Source organism: Capsicum annuum, chromosome 5 (genome assembly GCF_002878395.1).
Source record: "Capsicum annuum cultivar UCD-10X-F1 chromosome 5, UCD10Xv1.1, whole genome shotgun sequence".
In the NCBI taxonomy this organism is placed as follows: domain Eukaryota; kingdom Viridiplantae; phylum Streptophyta; class Magnoliopsida; order Solanales; family Solanaceae; genus Capsicum; species Capsicum annuum.
This window is the reverse complement of record NC_061115.1, coordinates 483,000-503,154: the sequence shown is the minus strand read 5'-3', so window position 1 is coordinate 503,154 and position 20,155 is coordinate 483,000. Positions and strand designations below refer to the sequence as shown.

Here is a 20,155-nt window from a genome sequence, read left to right as displayed (position 1 = left end):
GTCTTGCTTCTGCTCACCCTGAACCCTTTAGACTCAAGGGTTTGCCTCCACATCTCTAATTTGTCATTTACACCCCCTCGAGTCTCATCTATCAGAACTACATCGTCTGCAAAGAGCATACACCACGGCACCTCCCCTTGAATACGCCGCGTCAACACATCCATTACTAATGCAAACAAAAAGGGACTAAGAGTAGATCCCTGATGCAATCCTGTCCGGACAGTGAAATGCTCTGAGTCTCCTCCCGCCGTCCTCACCTGGGTTTTCGCTCCCTCATACATATCCTTAATTACTCTGATATATGCCTGCGGTACTCCCCTCACCTCCAAGCATCTCCACAGCACCTCCCTGGGGACTTTGTCGTAAGCCTTTTCCAGGTCGATAAACACCATGTGCAGATCCTTCTTCCTTTCCCTATACTGCTCCACCAACCTCCGTACCAGGTGGATTGCCTCCGTCGTCGAGCGGCCGAGCATAAATCCGAACTGGTTTTCCGAGATAGACAATATCCGTCTCAGCCTCACCTCGACCACTCTCTCCCAGATCTTCATAGAGTGACTCAATAACTTAATTCCCCTATAGTTATTGCAACTCTGAATGTCCCCTTATTCTTATAGAGAGGGATCATGGTACTCCACCTCCACGCCTCGGGCATCTTTGCCGTCCTGAAAATTTCATTAAACAATCCAGTCAACCACCTTACACCAGCCTCTCCAACGAACTTCCAAAACTCCACCGGTATCTCATCCGGCCCCGTCGCCCTACCCCTACGCATCCTGCGGACTGCCTGTCTAACCTCTTCTACCTTAAAACGTCTACAATAGCTAAAATCCCGACACTCCTCTGAGTGCTCCAGTTCCCCTAACACAATAGCTCTGTCCCCCTCGTCATTCAAGAGCCTATGAAAGTACAACTGCCATCTCTTCTTTATGTGGCCGTCCTCCACCAATATTTGAACACAAATATTTGAACGAATACAATCTCAATAGATAACTAGTTCTATAACTCACTAGCTATAAAATAAACAGCACAAACCGCCCACAGGACATTGAATCAGAGGCGGACCAATTAGTTCAGGTACTAAACTACAAAAAAGGAGATATTTTAGCTGTGTTTTTCACTCAAAAAACACAAAAGTTAGGCTCGAATGAATATAATCTCAACAAATAACCAGCTGTACAACTCACATTAGCTCTAAATAAACAGCAAATCGCCGATATGACATTGAATCAGAGGCAGACCAATCAGTTCAAGTACTAAACTCAAAAAATCGAGATATTTTAGCTGTGTTTATCACTCAAAAAACACAAAATAAAGCTCGAATGAATACAATCTCAACAAATAACTAACTGTACAACTCACATGAGCTCGAAATACACAGAAAAAAATCGGGATATGACATTGAATTAGAGGCGGACCAATTAGTTCAGGTACTAAACTCAAAAAACCACAATAACCAGCTGTAAAACTCACATTAGCTCAAAATACACAGCAAAAATCGCCGATATGACATTGAATAAGATGCGGACCAATTAGTTCAGGTACTAAACTCCAAAAACCGAGACATTTTAGCAGTGTTTTTCACTCAAAAAACACACAAATTAAGCTCGAATGAATACAATATCAGCAAATAACCAGCTTTACAACTCACATTAGCTCTACATACACAGGAAAAATCAGAGATAGGACACTGAATCAGAGGCGACCGCTTAGCTCAGGTACTGAACTCCCAAAAACGAGATATTTTAGCTTTGTTTTTCACTCAAAATACACAAAAATTAAACTCGCATGAATACAACCCCAACAAATTAGCTCGAAATACACAGAAAAAATCGCCGATAGGAATTTGAATCAGAGGCGGACAAATTAGTTCTTACAATAGAAGGATACAGAGACTTACCGGAGTTCGCCGGAATATTCTGGTCGAAGTGGACAAGGAGCGGTGGACTTTACGGCGGCGGCGGTGCTCCGGCGGAGGAGGATTAAGGAGCGTTTATTAACGGGAAGAGAGAAAAGAGGGGTTTATTTAATGGTAAAAAGGGAAAACAGAGGGGGAAATAATAAGCAGAATTTTATATCCCTTGGTCTTAATTTATATGTCATTTTTTGAATTTCAAAATTCAAATAAATTTAATTTTGATCGTAAATTTTTCATATATTTATGAAAAAATTGAAGATTTTGTAGTCAAATTTCGGGTTAAAAACATCAATTATTTGACTCTTGAAAAACTGCAACATAAAATGAGGAAAAAGGAGTAATTGTAATTATAATTAGAGGAGAAGAAGAAGAAAATATGAATTTAATTTAGTAATCTTAAAAATAAGATAAATCATTTATTGATGTTTTATACTCTTTATTTCATATAATATCATGTGTCCGAAAATATGGAGTTAGTGTTATAAAATTAAGCATATAAATGGGTTGTATATGATTCTTTTTCGAGTAGGTCCGTAAAATTCACTAGGATATATAAGCGGTATTATTGAACCAAACAAAACAACATGCAATGAAATCAAAGACCACTAAAGCCTCTAAATACAAGTGCGCGTCGAGCCCATGCGAAAGGTTTGGTTAAGATATGTCAGATTTCATCAAGTATATAGATGAAACCTAAACATACATGTCCTCCGATTATATATAATGATTCAAACAAATAATCAAAGAAAGAGGTAAACGTTCATAGCGGAAACTACATAAAAGACTAGCGTCGCTGGCGAAATCTAAAGAGAGTTTTCTAAAAGGCATAATGCATTAACGTGCCCTTTAACTTGACATCAACTTACGTTTATGTTCTTCAACTCTGGATGTGCACAAGTAGATACTTAAACTTGTATAAAGTTGAACAAACAGACACACGCATCGTGGACATGTTACCTTAGTTTTGAATGGTTTAGGGTATAGACAGAAATGGAATGGATAAGGAAATGCCATAGAAGGGTCCACACTTATCAAGATTTAACCAATACAATTTCAAAGCCAAATGCTTACTATTATCCAAGCACACTGAAACCACAAGAAGAACATTTCTTGTTCTTGACATATAGAAATGTAACAATTCATTTCAAGAAAATGCACATACACACACACACTAAAATTATGGCTCAGTTATTGTCTTCTACAGTAGCAGTAGCTACACTAACCTCATTATCAACAACAAAGAAGAATGCTAGTTTGGTGAGCTCTTCTAGAGTCTTGGATTTTCATCATCAAGGCGGCGAATCGGATGCAAATATTGTCTCTCGCAGGTTAGTAGGTAGGAGTGTGTCCATACTAGTAGATACGTGTGTCTACTGTCTTGTCTTGTTGCCCTTACTAGTAGTCGTAGTAGGATTAGTACTCTTGTAGTTTCTTGTTCTTTTGATCGATGCTATTATCTGTTGTTTTTGTTACTACCTATTGTCCTTTGTACTTCCATTACGTCTTTTTCTGGTCCGCTCTTGTCTTGAGCCGGGGGTCTTTCAGAAACAGCCTATCTACCTCGCGCCAGAGGCGCAGCCAGCCCTCTTTACGAACCCCCTTCGACGGAAAAATATACTATTTATACATAATTAAAATTATTTTTTATGTGGTTATAGTAGGTGTTGAACCCCCTTCGACTTAGTTTTCGTTGAATATTGAACCCCTTTACTTGAAATCCTGGTTCCGCCTCTGCGGCTAGCGCCTAGGGTAGAGCTAAGGTCCAGGTGCACTCTGTCCTCCCCAAACCTCGCTTTGTATTAGTCAACGCGCAACAAATATGCGAAAATGAGCAGTTTCATACACATAGTTTGGTTATAATAGGTTGTCACTACTATATAATTTTTGCTAGATATACATGCAGTACAATCTCTCTACATCATCTGAGGTAGTGGTATGGTCTGCGTACACTTTACCCTCCTCAGACTCCACTTTGTCGGAATACACTGAGGATGTTGTTGTATACATGCAGTGCAATCGAAAAAATGCTGCATTGTGAGAAGATATTCTTGAAAATGTACATGTGATGTACTTGGTATTGATGCAGGAGTTTGGCGTTGAGTTTGGCAGGAGTCGCGGTGGCGCTGAATGCAGGTAACAAGACAGCACATGCTGCTGCAAGAAGACCACCACCACCACCACCAACGGAGAAAAAGGATCCAAATGTCAGCGGTGTCTTGGCTAAAGTACTAGCTAGTAAGAGGAGAAAGGAAGCTATGAAAGAATCCATCGCGAAGCTAAGAGAGAAAGGGAAGCCTATCAAAGAATCGTCTGAATAGTTTGTGTTGGCTATGTCTATTAAGAGAATTTGTTGCTCGCTCGATCTTGTTTGTCTTGATTTACATAGATGATTTGTAAGGCTCGGAAAATTAGAAGTCGATTCTATCAATAATGAGATCAATGGTGAAAAAACATCACGAAAGCCATTCATGTGTAGTTTTTGGCTTCAAAAACGCGTGATTCAACTAGCATCCTTTCGCCTTAATTGTTGTAACCGAGTTTGTCCTGTCGTGTCAAGCTGCATGTCCGTGGTTCAACTGCATGGTGAGAGGGCTACTCTGGTTCCCCGGCTTCAAAGCTAGCGCTGATCCATTTCCCCCCTTCTTATAGTCCTCTTTCTCATCATCATCGCTCTTCTGTAAAACCTTCCTTCTTCTTCGAGGCCACTTTTTTGTTGCATAACTCTCCGGATCTCCGCTTTTTAGCCTTCTTTGAATCTTGTTTCCTTCTGTTGTTTGCTTTTTTCGATGAAAAGATGCAACCTGTCTTACTCTACAGATGCCACGGTTAACACCAGCATTCAGCGTCTGTGTATGCAGACCGTCTGTTGCAGCTTCTCCGCGTGTCAACACTGTAGAAAGGATTTCTACGGAGAGCATCCCTTCTGCATTACGGGACCAAGACCAGCAAACTGATCTTCCCACGCGCGAAAAAGAAATGATACACAAAAAGTTCAAATTTGATAATGATTGCACCGTGCTAAAGTGGAGCCAGCGGCTAGTGATTCTAGCAAGCCGATAGTGGCTAGTTGAGGCCGGACCTTGCACGAGCAGATTTTGAGTCGTTGACATAGCTTCTTGGTTTGTATATACGTACCCTTTCACTCTTTTGTTGGAGCACCCTATTGGTACAGTTATCCTCGATGACTATCTGCAGAATGCAATACAAGGCGACCATCGCGTATGCATGCTACTTCTATAACATTGCCAAGTTGCCTCTTACAGTAGAGCTTTTCGCCTACTTTCATAAACTAAAAGTTGTCCGCGGAGGCCTTTTTTTCCCTCTCCGGCAGAGGACAGAAGAACATTCTTGCCAATACCAACGATGACCTGAATCGCTGATGGATAGATCGATTTGTAGTGGTATGACACATGCCATTCCTCCTTTCTCCACGGTTTTCGCTTCATCTAGGGGGATTCTAAACCTGAGTTTCCATTTCGCGAACCTTTTTGTTACGTGTATGACAAACTGAACGTTGATTAAACTACTTGAACGTGAAGAATGTAGAGGTATATAAGCCTAACCAACGAAGTTCACAAAGGCGAAATTTTCTAGGTGACATAAAAGTTAACTAGTCAAGTTGATGTCTTCTGACTTTGAGTGACCATATCTACAACTACATGGAGATTTATAAGCTGAACTGTCAAATGAAAGTTCTTCAAGTTCAGTTTACAGTCGAACACACTTCTTGTCAATCCGACTTTGGAGGAAACATTATGCACATTTTACTTATCTGTATAATGGAAGTTCTTTGAGTTTAGTTTACAGTCGAACAAACTTCTTGTCAATCCGACTTTGGAGGAAAACGTTATGCACATATTACTTATCTGTCAAATGAAAGTTCTTCGAGTTTAGTTTACAGTCGAACAAACTTCTTGTCAATCCGACTTTGGAGGAAAACGTTATGCACATTTTACTTATCTGTCAAATGAAAGCTCTTCGAGTTCAGTTTACAGTAGAACAAACTTCTTGTCAATCCGACTTTGGAGGAAAACGTTAAGCACATTTTACTTATCTGTCAAATGAAAGTTCTGCGAGTTTATTTACAGTAGAACAAACTTCTTGTCTTCTTGTCAATCCGACTTTGGAGGAAAATGTTATGCACATTTTACTTATCTGTCAAATGAAAGTTCTTCGAGTTTAGTTTACAGTTGAACAAACTTCTTGTCGAACTTTGGAGGAAAACGGTATGCACATTTCACTCATCTGTCAAATGAAAGTTCTTCGAGTTTTAGTTTACAGTAGAACAAACTTCTTGTCAATCCGACTTTGGAGGAAAACGTTATGCACATTTTACTTATCTGTCAAATGAAAGTTCTTCGAGTTTAGTTTACGGTAGAACAATCTTCTTGTCAATCCAACTTTGGGGGAAAACGTTATGCACATTTTACTTTGGAGGTAGTACTAGCGGAGCAGGAATTTGGCGAAGAATGCACAAAATCAAATATACACTCATAATCGCTAACGGTTGACCTCTGTACATCACATATGGTTAAAATTATGTTCCCTAATAAAATTAGTTATAGAGATTATGATACTTATGAGTTGTTTTATTAGAACTTTATATTTGCATCAAATTAAATAATTTAATTTTCATGAATAAAATTCAATTTGAGGATACATTATTACTCAACCATGATTATAACACTAAGGATAAATTTGACCCAAGCAAATAAGTAGTTTACAACTTTTGTAGTTAGGTAATTTATATTAGACACAATTTTATTTTATTTAATAGATTTCCAAAAATATAATGCTATTTTTAGTACTATAATAATCAAGTAGTAGTGAGTATTACAATGCAAAATTTAGCATATTCTATTGGAGTTGAGTAATATTCCTTTATAGAAAGAAAAAGGTATAAGAAAATACTGAAAATAATATTCCTATGTGCTTCTAAGTGAAAGGACAAAAATACCCTCAAGCTTCTGCAGCAATTGATGTGGCATACTTTCCTTTTTAGTTTGCTCCAAAAAGAATATTACTTTACCACATCTAGAAATAATTTAATTTAACTATTTTTTTCTCCGTAATGAAATTATTTACAACACAAATATGTAAGGATTGTTTTAGATTATAAGTTTAAAAAATATTTCTTTTTGATGACACATAAAATGGACGGAGAAAGTACATACGAGATGAAATATTCATGGATTACCAACTCAGATATACATGCATAATTCTAACCAGCGACCAAAACGATTCTAAGGGTAATTCTGTCATTTCACATCACCATGAGTAAATTACAAACCGCCTCAAATTATATACTCTCAGAGTCTCATTGTATAGGATAAGATAGAAATATTTCAAGACTAAATTTGGTATATTAAATTATACCATTTTTGGCTGGTGGTATAAATTGCTACTGGAATAAATTTTACCATCAATTCAATATAATATAAATTAAGTACCTAATTTAACCATGAAATATTCACCTTATATTGTGTACCAAAGGACTAAGATTAAATTATTTCTAATTATAGTACGATGACATTCTTTTTTTCGCTGGACTAAAATGGAAAGTATGCTACGTAAAATTGGACGGTGGAAAGTATATTTCTACAACCAAACAACTGAATAGAAATAATTTAACTTTAAAATTTCTCTTTTGCCCTTAATAAAATGATTTATAAATACATAAATATGTAAGGTGTCACATAAAATAAGATGAAATGGTCGGAGTACGTAAAATATGAAATAACTAATTCATGAGTATACATGCATAACTCTAACGAGCGACCAAAACAACCGTAAGGGTAATTCTGTCATTTCACATCACCATGAGTAAATCACAAACCACCTATATCTTCTCTACTAACTAATTCATGAGTATACATGCATAACTTTAACCAACAATCAAAACGACCGTAAGGGTATATCTGTCGTTTCACATCACCATGAATAAATTACAAACCACGTATATCTTCTCTACTAACTAATTCATGAGAATACATGCATAACTCTAACCGGCGACCAAAACGACCGTAACGGTAATTTGTCATTTTACAATACTCAATTCATGGTATACATGCATAACTCTAACCAGCGACCGAAGCTACCATAATTCTGTCATTTCACATTACTCAATTCACGAGTATACATGCATAACTCTAACCAGCAACCAAAACGACCGTAAGGGTAATTCTGTCATTTCACATTACTCAATCACAAGTATACATGCATAACTCTAGCAAGCGACCAAAACGACCATGAGGGTAATTCTGTCATTTCATACTACTCAATCACGAGTATACGTGCATAACTCTAACCAGCGACCAAAACGACCGTAAGGGTAATTCTGTCATTTCTCATTACTCAATCACAAGTATACATGCATAACTCTAGCCAGCGACTGAAGCTACCATAATTCTGTCATTTCATACTACCCAATCACGAGTATACGTGCATAACTCTAACCAGCGACCAAAACGACCGTGAGGGTAATTCTGTCATTTCATACTACTAAATCACAAGTATACATGCATAACTCTAGCCAGCGACCAAAACGACCGTGAGGGTAATCTGTCATTTCACATTACTCAATTCACAAGTATACGTGCATAACTCTAACCAGCGACCAAAACGACCGTGAGGGTAATTTTGTCATTTCATACTACTCAATCACGAGTATACATGCATAACTCTAACCAGCGATCAAAACGACCGTGAGGGTAATTTTGTCATTTCATACTACTCAATCACAAGTATACATGCATAACTCTAGCCAGTGACCAAAGCGACCGTGAGGGTAATTCTGTCATTTCACATCACCTGTATCTTCTCTACAACCAAACAGCTGTTGTAATATTCCTTAGAACACACTTCCAATGATGATGATGTCTCCATTCTACCTATCCATCATCTTCTTCTTCTTCATCTCTTTGATTCTCAGATCAATCTTAACCGTCCATTCACATGATCAACGTGAATTTCACCGGAAAATTTCCCTCCGGCCGACGTTACCGGAGGGTAATACTCTTCACGTACGTCCAGGTTCATCATTCAAGATAGCTGTTTTTGCAGACTTGCATTTTGGTGAAGATGCATGGACTGAATGGGGCCCACAACAAGATGTTAACTCCATTAAAGTGATGTCTACTGTGCTTGATCTACAACATCCAGGTCATCACGATAATGTTATCCACAATTGTTATTCTTATATTATATACATAGCTTTTTGTATGTACATCTATACGCTTCAACTCGTATTTAGTGTGTTAATTGAACGCTTTAAATTATCAAACGATTATGTGCCACGTCAGCATTGTGTGCCAATGAGACACGGTGGGGGAGGTGATGACGAGTTGAGGTGTTCAGCTGACAGTTGAGACAAAAGTTTGAACTAGTGTCACGTCAGCTAGACATCTCTAAAATTTATGTGTCACGTCAGCATCGCATGTGTCCATGAGATGTAATGAGGATGAGTTGAAGTGTTTTGTAGTTCGTTGAGACCAAGATGTCTAAAATTTATGTGTCATGTCAGCATTGTGTGTCAATGAGATACGGTGGGGGAGGGGACGACGAGTTGAAGTGTTCGGCTGCGAGTTGAGACAAAAATTTGAACTAGTGTCATGTCATCTACACATCTCTAAAATTTGTGTGTCACGTCAGCATTGCATGTGTCCACGAGATGTAATGAGGATGAGTTGAAGTGTTTAGTTGCTAGCTGAGCCCAAGTTGAATTGATGAGATGTACACTCTCAAAGTTGAAGTGGTTAGTTGATAGTCGAGGTCAAATTTGAATGTTGTGGTTATGTATTATCTAATTTATCTCACCTGGAAGATGGAATGGTATCTAGATTTGTTCTTGAGCCGAGGGTCTATCGGAAACAACCTCTCTACCTCCGAGGTAGGGGTAAGGTTTGCGTACACTCTACCCTCCCCATATCCCAGTTTGTGGGACTACGCTGTGAATGTTGAAGTTGTTGTCATCCATCAAAACTTGCTGTTGTATTAGTTTCGTGGTCCTTCAGATGATCTCCCAAAGGTGTTGCCTCCTTATAATATTCGTAGGAGTACTTTTTTAGTACGGCGTATGGGATTGAGGCGTTGTTGTTGTTGTTGAAAGTTCAGTAAAATTTACATTGATATATATATATATACTGCATCGATAATGCTGTGTTGGGTTGAACGTATGGAGTTGATGTTCAAGAATTTTGTTGCAGACTTGGTAGTTTATCTTGGCGATGTCATTACAGCCAACAACATAGCGATACATAATGCAAGTTTATACTGGGATCAAGCAATCTCTCCGACTAGAGACAGAGGAATTCCATGGGCTAGCGTGTTTGGAAACCATGACGATATGCCATTTGAGTGGTCAATCGATTGGTTTTCATCCACCGGAATTCCTCCTCTTCATTGTCCAACGAGTGGTTCCTCTCCTAGTGAGTCTGAAGGTAACAAGATAAGCTGATCTCGCATAATCAGAGAATGTTAACGCTTCTTGCTGGTAAGATATGATCCCGAAGAAAATTGCTTAATTCCGGAGAGTTTACATTTCAGGAGGCAAAGATTGCAGCTTCAAGGGCACAACGCGTTTGGGGCTGATGATGAATGAACTAAAGATGAATAACTTATCGTACTCAAAGCTCGGTCCTAAAGCTCTATGGCCAAGCATTTCCAACTACGTCCTTAAACTTTCATCGACAGATGATCCTGAATCAGTCATAGCATACATGTATTTCTTAGATTCTGGTGGTGGTTCATACCCGGAGGTTATATCAAATGCACAAGCGAAATGGTTCAACCGCACATCTCAAGCGATCAATCCTAACTCAAGGTAAACTCTACCTTTCGTGTTTGAACTAGATTCGAGTTCAGTAACAATCCAAATCATCATATTGACACAAAGAAACGATGTTAGTACTGTATAATTTCTATCGTTCTTGGATGTTATCGATAGAACTGGAACAAAAAGCAGGCAAAAAGCATGTAGAATGAGCAGCAATTTGCTCTTTTCGTGTATACTTCTCAATGCTTATACTTTCTCATTTGGAGCGATATTAAACGTTAAAGGACATTGAATTGACAGTGTACCGGAGATAATTTTCTGGCATATACCAAGCCAAGCTTATAAGACGGTTGCTCCAAGGTTTGATGCACACAGGAACTGTATTGGCTCAATGTTCGCGGAGGAAGTTGCTTCTCAAGAAGCTGAAATGGGGATGATGAAGCTTCTTGAAGGAAGGTCTTCTGTGAAAGTATTAACCGTGTTAGTACGTTTACTTTTAGTCGTGTTAGTAATGCGCCGGTAGTAAGTACAGAAAACTTCTCCTAGTACTTCATGTTCATGTAATAGAGATATCTGACTGAGACGAGCTTAAATGGAGCGACATAAAACTTCACTTGTTTGATCATATCTGCCTCTAAAAATACATACTTCTAGGAAGAATGATGTTTACGCCAAAGTACCCCAATATAACTGTCGTAAAAGGTTAGTCAGATGCATGAACCATTCTGCGATCGCGCAGAGTTGGGGGAAGGGTTGTACCCAGAGGATAGGTGTAACGTAGAGAGCCTATCCTAACATAAGCTCTAGTGACTGATTTCATGGTTCAAACACGCGACTTGACTTATAGTTCAGCCGGAGACAAATTTACCGTTCCTCTAAGACACCCCTTTCACCTTAAAACGGATAATGTTGCTGTTGTTCTTTATGGGATAATAAGCAAGTCTTAGTGCAGCAGAGACAAAAAATCACCAGATGATTTTTCCGATCTGTCTTAGCCTTGGTGGACCGATTTACCTGGTATATGTTGCTGGTGGGAGGTGGCAGGTATCCCGTGAATTTAGTCGAAGTGCGCGAAAGCTGGCCTGGACACCACGGTTATTAAAAAAAATAGTCTTAGTGATCGAGCTAGACAGGCAGAAGGGGGTTCATCCAACCCCCTTAGCCAGAAAGGCACACTGTATATACAAGGTCAAATTTGTTTCGGTTGAGGAACGCTTATGAAAATTCTGTCTCCGACACTGATGTTAGCGCGATATATTAACGTTCTTTCGGATGATTGGCAGGCTGTGTTTGTAGGTCATAACCATGGATTAGACTGGTGTTGTCCATACAAGAAGTTGTGGTTATGTTATGCTAGACACACAGGTTATGGAGGGTATGGAAACTGGTCAAGGGGAGCTAGGATTCTGGAGATAACAACACAACGATTTTCTTTGAAGTCACGGATTCACATGGAAGATGGTAGCGTGCATAGTGAAGTCCTATTGAGCTCTACGGCAAGCGAGGAGTGATCAACGAAGTTCTTCCTAGAGATCAACCCGAAAGCAATGTACTGTAAAAATTGAAATCGATTCGATTAATAGACATTCGGCCTCTTATAATGATCTACTAAATTCATCAACAGTTATATTTCTTCATATTTTATTTGTGATTGCAGTTTCACTTGTCACATTTCGAAAGTATCCTGCAGTTTCACTTGTCACATTTCGAAAGTATCCAACACATGTTAGCTACTTTTAGCATACATTCAACTATGCAATGTGTTTGTATTCGATGAAATAGTCGAGATACACACAAACAACAACAACAACAAAGACCCTCGGCCCATCGAGATACACATAAACAACAACGTACCTTGTGAAATCCCAGAAAGTGGAGTCTGGGGAGAGAATAGAGTGTACATAGACCTTACCGCTACCTCATAGAGATAGAGAGATTGTTTCCGAAAGATCCTCGGCCCATCGAGATACACATAAACAACAACATACCTTGTGAAATCCTAGAAAGTGGGGTCTGGGGAGAATAGAGCGTACGCAGACCTTACCATTACCTCATCGAGATAGAGATGTTGTTTGTCGAAAGATCCTCGGCCCATCTAGATACACATAAAGAACAACGACAACATACTTGTGAAATCCCAGAAAATGGGGTCTGGATAGCGTAGAGTGTAGTAGACCTTACCACTATCTCATAAAAATAGAGAGGTCATTTTCGAAAGACCCTCGGCTCATCGAGATATACATAAACTGGTCCAAATACTATAGATATTATAAAAAACAACTAGAATGTGTACACTAGACCTTTCCACTACCTCAAAGAGATCGAGAGGTCATTTTCGAAAGACCCTCCGCTCATCGAGTCGAAAGACCCTCGACTCATCGAGATACACATAAACCGTCCAAATACTAAAATTATTATAAGAAACAACTAGCATATATACACATTACTATTACCTCATAGAGATAGAGTGGTTGTTTCCGAAAGACCCTCGACTCATCGAGATACACATAAACTGGTCCAACTAGAATGTGCATGCAGACCTTTCCACTACCTCATAGAGTTAGAAAGGTTGTTTTCGAAAGACCCTTGACTCATCGAGATACACATAAACTGGTCCAAATACTATAGTTATTATAAGAAACAACTAGAATGTGCACGCAGACCTTTCTACTACCTCATAGAGATAGAAAGGTTGTTTTCAAAAAACCCTCGACTCATCAAGATACACATAAACTGGTCCAAATACTATAGTTATTATAAGAAACAACTAGAATATATACACATTACCACTACATCATAGTTATAGAGTGGTTGTTTCCAAAAGATCCTCAGCTCATCGAGATACACGTCAACTGGTCCAAAGACTACAGTTATTGTAAGAAACAAACAGAATGTCTACACAGACTTTACCACTATCTCATAGTGATAGAGAGATTGTTTTCGAAAGACCTTCGGCTCATCGAGATACACATAAACTAGTCCAAATACCATAGTTATTATAAGAAACAACTCGAATATGTACGTAGGCCTTACCACTACCTTATATAGATAGAGAAGTTGTTTTCGAAAGACCCTCGACTCATCGAGATACACATAAACTGGTTCAAATACTACAGTTATTATAAGAAACAAACAATGTGTACGCAGACCTTACCACTACCTCATAGAGATAGAGAGACTGTTTTCGAAAGACCTTCGACTCATCGAGATACGCGTCATTAGTCCAAACACTACAATTATTATAAGAAACAAACAGAATGTGTACGCAGACCTTACCACTACCTCATAGTGATAGAGAGACTGATTTCAAAAGATTCCGGCACATCGAGATACACATAAACTAGTCCAAATACTATAGTTATTATAAGAAACAACCAGAACGTATACGCAGACCTTACCACTACCTCATAAAGACAGAAACGTTGTTTCCAAAAGGCCCTCGACTCATCGAGATACACATAAACTGATCCAAATACTATAGTTATTATAAGAAACAACCAGAATGTGCATGTTACGAAAAAGCAAAGAAAATAAAAAAATTGTTGATATTGACAGAGTTAGAGTGGAACCTATAATAAGTACATGCACAAGTTATAGTAATCATAACTACTTTCACTTAATTATTTTGCTTTTTTTAATTATAACTTTCCGCTCTCAAATTCATGCTTAGATATCCTTTAATCATTACATTTTCCCAATTTGTATAAGTTTCCATTGTCACTTTGATGATGTATCTATTGATTTTACAGATAATCCACTTAATTTTCATTTTAATATATTAAAAGTAATTACAAAATCCATATATAACAAAAAAAAAATAAAACTTTGTTGGTTAAATATCACATAAAAAAAAAAGACAATTCAATGCACTATCCATGACCTCCTGTTTACGTATCACATAAGGTTATTAAATAATTTATTTTTTTCAATTTATTTTTTCACAATATAAGATAATTAATGATTTTCAAGTATAAGATAATTATGATAAAAAAGGGCTTTTGAATTATAGAAAATAGTTTAGCAATTTTTCATGTTGTTTATTTAAAGTTTAATAGATTTTTCATGATAAAAAAAGAAAATTAATGATTGTATAGTGACACCACAATTTCTGACCATGAAAAATTGTTGTGTTTCAAAAAGTAGCATTAAAAAAAAATCCAATTTAAAGGCGTTATGTAATTATGATTAATCATTTTTTTTATTTTTCATATAAATAAAATATATATATTCATGCATCAAGAAATGATTCAATCCAATACAAGGTACAATAAATAAAGCACAATGTGCAATCATAAATTGGGAAAAAAAATGTCATAATGTCTTTTCTAATAAGAACCTTGTAATATACACTTTTATTAAATTATTAGGAACTCAGACTGTGATGATTATTTTTTGTACATGTAGCAATAATTTTTAAAATTAGGGCTTTTAATTAAGAAAATACAATATATTTGCAAGTACTTTGCTAACAATAATTAATTAAAATTAACTTTCATTTTTTTATATTACAAATTAAAGGTATAATTATTATCTTTGAATTACCAAAATTATTTGGGGCCATTGAACAACTCAAAAGACAAAAGCTACAAATTAAAGGCCAAGATTTATTTGTGAGTCAAAAGATAATAGTCCCCATTGAATTTCTTTTTACAAGGGGCCTCAAAAAGAAAAAGAAAAAAAAAGTATATAAATTATTTGGACAACTTTAGTCTTTATGAATTAAAAAAAATGGAAATTCACATAGATAATATATGATTTAAATTATATGCACTAATTATTTTTTTGGTGACAAAGGAGTTGAATTATTTTTAATGAAGTGTAAAAACTTCAAATTACTTTTTAAAGATACTTTACACTTTAATATAATAATGTAAACACATAAGTTTCAAGTTGATAGTGGATCGTCACTTTTGCGTTTGTCATGCAGTACCGATTTTCCTTGCTGCTAGAGGATAAGAGAGACACATTGATTTAAATTATATTTGTAGTACGTTTTTTTTTAATTTATTCTATATTTGAAATCTTTCTTTAATTTTAAAGTTAAATCTTTAGAAAATCTTTGATTACTTAAAAATTTTAAAAATTTGGTACTTCTTATATTTTTCTTATTCTAACACTTTCAAATTTATTTCTAGATTTTTTCAAATCTTCTCAAAATCAACTAAAATTGATTTAGAATTGTTAAACTAATGAAAAGGGTATTAGTTGTCATTAATTAATTCAGATGACTTTTAATAAGGAAAGATTTTATTATAAATATTTAATTAATTTTCAACTCTTAAAAATTTTAAAACAATGAAAAGATGATTTTATCTAAAGCAGACACTTTTATGAAAGACAAAATGTTCAAATAATATTTTTAAGGTTCTTCACATTTTTAATATAATATATATATATATTTACCCCTTTATTGAGCTTTACGAGATACAAATCAAAATTAATCAAAATCATTAATACGAACATCAGATATCGAATGAAAAATTATTAAAAGAGGGACCCCAATCAAAATCATTAATACGAACATCATATATCGAATGAAAAATTATTAAAAGAGGGAGAGGGGGGGGGGGGGGGTTGTTAAAGAGGAGAAAACAACATGACCCTTATTCAAGGGACTTCCTAAAGTCACAAGTCAAGTACTAGCAAAAGTCTACATAATTGAAAATTCAATTATCTTTTAAAGCTTTATTTCACTTTTGTTGTTTATTTTCCATTAGCACATGGTATGCTTCCCAAATATAATTAGTGAAAGACTTTATTATTATTATTGTTATATATAGAGAGAAAGAGAAGACATGTACCTTAAAGATGTAGCCACATGGTACAATAGAAACATCATCAACATTATTCAAGAATCACTGTTGGATTTTTCCAAATATTGAAACATGTTTTGGTCTTTTAATCATCTTTCCTAGGTATGTATCCTAAATCTTCATGTAAATTTTCTCAAAATATATTCATCATAGTACTTTTAATTAATCCATTAAGATTTTAAGTTCTTGATTAGTCTCAAGAATGGTTTTACTTTATATATAAGTTGTTATATATACCACAAGAAATATTTGTGTTCCACACTCTGTGTTCGATATCTGCATGGGAGCGAAGCTGCATGGCGTAGGAAGCAAGTCAAATATTTGTCTTTTAGAAATTCATTTAGACTATAGTAACTCAGATGTATTAAAATTTAGAATCCATTAGCTTCAAATCTTGAATTCGCCTTTGGCATTGTGGCTCGACTAAACTCAGATTCACCCAAGAAAATCCCACCTTGAGAAATGGGAGGAGCCACCTATATCAAAGGGCGGTCAGGTGCACACCCTTCACACTATATGTTAGTTACTATGAGTGTATTTAATTTTGCATATATACTCTTAACACAACTGAGAAGAAAATTTGCATACTCTTCGTCAAATTCCTGGCTCCGCCGCTGCCTTGAGAGGTAAAACGCTCTCTAACAAAGGTGACTTCATATCTCAAAACCCCACAAACCTTGTTGGTCAGAAGAATGTCTTCTTGTTCATGATTATGCAAGAGAAGTGAAATTGATCAATTTCTTGTTTTTTTTCTCTCTTATGGCTTTATAGTAATTGAATAATATTGCTGATGTGAATAAAGTTTGTTTGTTTCTCTCTTGGAACTATTTGTTTTTATTGAAACAAATAGAATTGCCAACTCAAAGAGATTATCTATTTTTTTTTTATCAAGAATAAGGTGACTGTTTACAAAAGAAGGTGGTGGCAAATGGCAATGGCATTGTTGTTTTGATGAATCAATTTGGTGAATTGTTAAAATGGGAAAGAGAAGAAGCTGGTTTACATTTGTGAAAAGACTACTTTTCATTCCTGAGGCAAAACCAAAAGCTGAAAAGGTTTGTTTGTTTTTCAACTTCTTGAGATCTTGATTTCTCCCCCCTTTTTTTGTGTGTTGAGTGTTGGTTGAGGAAAGAATGAAGCATCTCGTGTTCGTGTAGGTTCGGGGAAGGGATGCCTAAGGGGGTGTGATGTAGGCAGTCTACGTACACTGAACCATTTATCAGTGGTTGATTCCATGGCTTGAAACCGTGTCATATAGGTCATGCGGAGACAACTTTAACGTTGCTCCAAGGCTTCCATTCGTATGATTTATAACATGCGTGTGAAAATATAGGTGCGCATTAAGGTGGGATTTTGACTGCCTACAGTAACTCCCTTGGAGGGCTCTAGGTGAACGCGGGATGCTTCGTGCACCAGGGTGCACTGCCCTTTCTTGATTTTATAGCATGAAACAAAGGGCAGAATGAAGCATCCCGTGTTCCCGTAGGTTCGGGGAAGGGATGCCTAAGGGGGTGTGAAGTAGGCAGTCTACGTACCCTGAACCATGTATCAGTGGTTGATTTCACAGCTCGAAATAGGTCATGCGGAGACAATTTTAACGTTGCTCCAAGGCTTCCATTCATTTGATTTATAACATGAATGTGAAAATATAGTTCATGAATCCGAGCTGTTGCGCGTTAAGGTAGGATTTTGACTCCCTTGGAGGACTCTAGGTGAACGCGGGATGCTTCGTGCCCCAGGCTGCACTGCCCTTTCTTGATTTTCCCTTTTCTGTTAAGAACTGATTCCAATGATTTGTATTCTCTTTTCAGAAACCAAAGAGATGGAAATGGTTTTTGGGAAGGTTCAAGTTCAAGCAGTGTCCTCCAGCAATTGAAGCACCTCAAAAGACGCTAACCGAGGCAACCGAACAACAGAAGAAACATGCTATGGCTGTTGCTTTAGCAACAGCAGCTGCAGCTGAGGCTGCTGTAGCTGCTGCTAATGCTGCAGCCGAAGTTGTCCGCCTCACTAACGCTCCATTTGAGCTCGAGAGAAAGCGGAGAAATGCTGCCGTCAGAATCCAAACCGCTTATCGCGCACACCTTGTGAGTAAATAAAATTATTCTCTCTTTAACAACTTAAACTTTCCGATGACATGATCACACAATTCAACATTGTATTGACAGATCATGGTTCAAATCTCGTTGGCATTCAAAATTTTCCACTTCTTCGATGAAATTCACTTATGTGCAATTGAATTGTTGGTTCTGTGGGATTTTCTGTAGGCAAGGAAAGCGTTAAGCGCCTTGAAGGGACTCGTGAAGCTTCAAGCAGTGATTCGAGGTGAACTTGTGAGACGAAGACTCGTTGCCAAATTGAAGTATATGTTGCCCTTTCAAATGCCAAAGCCAAGAGTTTATCATATCAGAGTTCCTACTGTTGAAGAATACTACCAGAGTATCGAAAAGAAACTTGATGATAGCTCGAAGGAAACTGTGAAATCTAATGAACTGCAAGTAAGAGAATTAATATCATAGGTAATTTTTCCTTGTTTGATCCTCCGGTTGAACTTAAATTCGTATTTGTTTTGCTTATCGGTAGCTAAAATGCAACGGCCAAAGGACTTGGGATTACAGTTTGTCTTCAAAGGAAGAAATTGAAGCCTTGTTTTCAAGAAGACAAGAAGCCATTTCCAAAAGAGAGCGTATGATGAAATACTCATTTTCACATCGGGTAACTTCACTTGCATTTAGGTTTTCTCAGTTTCTGTTTTCAGATATTTACTGAATATATCATGTTCTATGGTTGACTAACTCAAAATGGCCTTTAGGAGCGAAGAAATGATCACGTTATGCAAGAACCATTGATCTTTAAAGAAAATCGAAGGAGCTCCAGGTTCGATCAATGGGCAGAAATCGAAGCACAGAGAAAAGCGGAGCTCTTTCAGCAATTGAGGTCATTTGCAGACTCGAGTAGTCCTCTAGTTAACATGAACCAAATGAGACAAGCGCGTAACCTAGACGTCACAGAGGATTTAAATTCTCCGTCTTCGCTACCAAGGAGATCATTTTCTCATGTGAAACAGAAATCAATTTGTGATGATAGTTCTTTACCAAGTTCTCCTATGTTTCCTACTTACATGGCTGCTACAGAATCTGCAAAAGCAAAGACGAGATCGATGAGCACACCCAAGCAACGACTAATGTTACACGAAACATATTCAGGTCCACATTCTCCCTACATGCTCAACCATACTTCTTGGACTACATATAATGGTGAAGTAAACAGAAGTAGCAAAAAGAGTGAAATCTCTCAGCAGACAGCTATAAATATAAAAGGATTTTACCGAGATTGAAAGGATTCTAATGCATTGCTCGATAGTTCCAACAGTTCGAGGAAAAGAAGTGTTTTCGTGTTTTGTTTTCTGGTTTTATACTTTTACAGACTTCACATAAACATGTAAATAGTTCAAAAAATCTCCTTTCTTGTTTGTTTTCGCCTACTTTTGTATGCTTCAGAGAGTTTTGAGTCTGTTAGAGGCAGTGATGGTTGGTTTTGTTTGATGGTTTTCTTCTGTAAATGATTCTACTTCCAATTTTGCGTATAAATTTCCTCCGGTGCTTGCTACATTGCAACGTCCTTCTTTCTCTCGATTCATCGTTCAAACCA

At 37.0% G+C, this 20,155-nt stretch overlaps 4 protein-coding genes across 6 annotated transcripts in view; 3 read left to right on the top strand and 1 right to left on the bottom strand.

The window, feature by feature from the left end:
* The window catches only part of LOC107870012 (U4/U6 small nuclear ribonucleoprotein PRP4-like protein), an 8,818-nt gene extending 6,672 nt beyond the window's left edge, over positions 1–2,146 (bottom strand). The window contains exon 1 of one of the 2 annotated variants that reach the window (XM_016716393.2): positions 1,901–2,146. The gene's annotated coding sequence lies outside the window, so the exon portion shown is untranslated. The remainder of the gene's footprint in view (positions 1–1,900) is intronic. The other variant, XM_047412327.1, reaches the window with a different exon arrangement.
* A 762-nt stretch (positions 2,147–2,908) lies between these two features.
* Positions 2,909–4,410, top strand: LOC107870011. The gene is made up of 2 exons (XM_016716391.2): positions 2,909–3,246; positions 4,005–4,410. The coding sequence occupies exons 1-2, from the start codon at positions 2,909–2,911 to the stop codon at positions 4,234–4,236; spliced, it is 570 nt and encodes a 189-aa protein (XP_016571877.2). The 3' UTR covers positions 4,237–4,410.
* A 4,336-nt stretch (positions 4,411–8,746) lies between these two features.
* Positions 8,747–12,328, top strand: LOC107872241 (probable inactive purple acid phosphatase 16). The gene is made up of 5 exons (XM_016719008.2): positions 8,747–9,079; positions 10,123–10,356; positions 10,463–10,739; positions 10,992–11,160; positions 11,975–12,328. Exons 1-5 carry the CDS (start codon positions 8,785–8,787, stop codon positions 12,200–12,202), a joined length of 1,203 nt encoding a protein of 400 aa, XP_016574494.2. The 5' UTR covers positions 8,747–8,784; the 3' UTR covers positions 12,203–12,328.
* Positions 12,329–16,429: 4,101 nt separating this feature from the next.
* On the top strand, positions 16,430–20,113 carry LOC107870010 (protein IQ-DOMAIN 12). Of its 2 annotated transcripts, none has more exons than XM_047412324.1 (6): positions 16,430–16,606; positions 17,397–17,559; positions 18,316–18,591; positions 18,772–19,002; positions 19,088–19,219; positions 19,317–20,113. In XM_047412324.1, exons 2-6 carry the CDS (start codon positions 17,482–17,484, stop codon positions 19,839–19,841), a joined length of 1,242 nt encoding a protein of 413 aa, XP_047268280.1. In that variant the 5' UTR covers positions 16,430–16,606; positions 17,397–17,481; the 3' UTR covers positions 19,842–20,113. The 2 variants fall into 2 exon arrangements, with proteins under 2 accessions (XP_047268280.1, XP_047268281.1); XM_047412325.1 differs by lacking the exon at positions 16,430–16,606 and adding an exon at positions 16,938–17,000.
* Positions 20,114–20,155: the final 42 nt, after the last annotated feature.

Bases quoted from the DNA above. Each gene is read 5' to 3' on its own strand.
- LOC107870011 (XM_016716391.2), top strand. From the start codon at position 2,909: ATGGAATGGATAAGGAAATGCCATAGAAGGGTCCACACTTATCAAGAT. The intron at 3,247-4,004 runs GTTAGTAGGTAG...GTATTGATGCAG, and splicing joins GCAAATATTGTCTCTCGCAG to GAGTTTGGCGTTGAGTTTGG.
- LOC107872241 (XM_016719008.2), top strand. From the start codon at position 8,785: ATGATGATGATGTCTCCATTCTACCTATCCATCATCTTCTTCTTCTTC. The intron at 10,357-10,462 runs GTAACAAGATAA...TTTACATTTCAG, and splicing joins CTCTCCTAGTGAGTCTGAAG to GAGGCAAAGATTGCAGCTTC. The intron at 11,161-11,974 runs GTATTAACCGTG...GATGATTGGCAG, and splicing joins AAGGAAGGTCTTCTGTGAAA to GCTGTGTTTGTAGGTCATAA.
- LOC107870010 (XM_047412324.1), top strand. From the start codon at position 17,482: ATGGGAAAGAGAAGAAGCTGGTTTACATTTGTGAAAAGACTACTTTTC. The intron at 18,592-18,771 runs GTGAGTAAATAA...GATTTTCTGTAG, and splicing joins CCGCTTATCGCGCACACCTT to GCAAGGAAAGCGTTAAGCGC. The intron at 19,220-19,316 runs GTAACTTCACTT...AATGGCCTTTAG, and splicing joins AATACTCATTTTCACATCGG to GAGCGAAGAAATGATCACGT.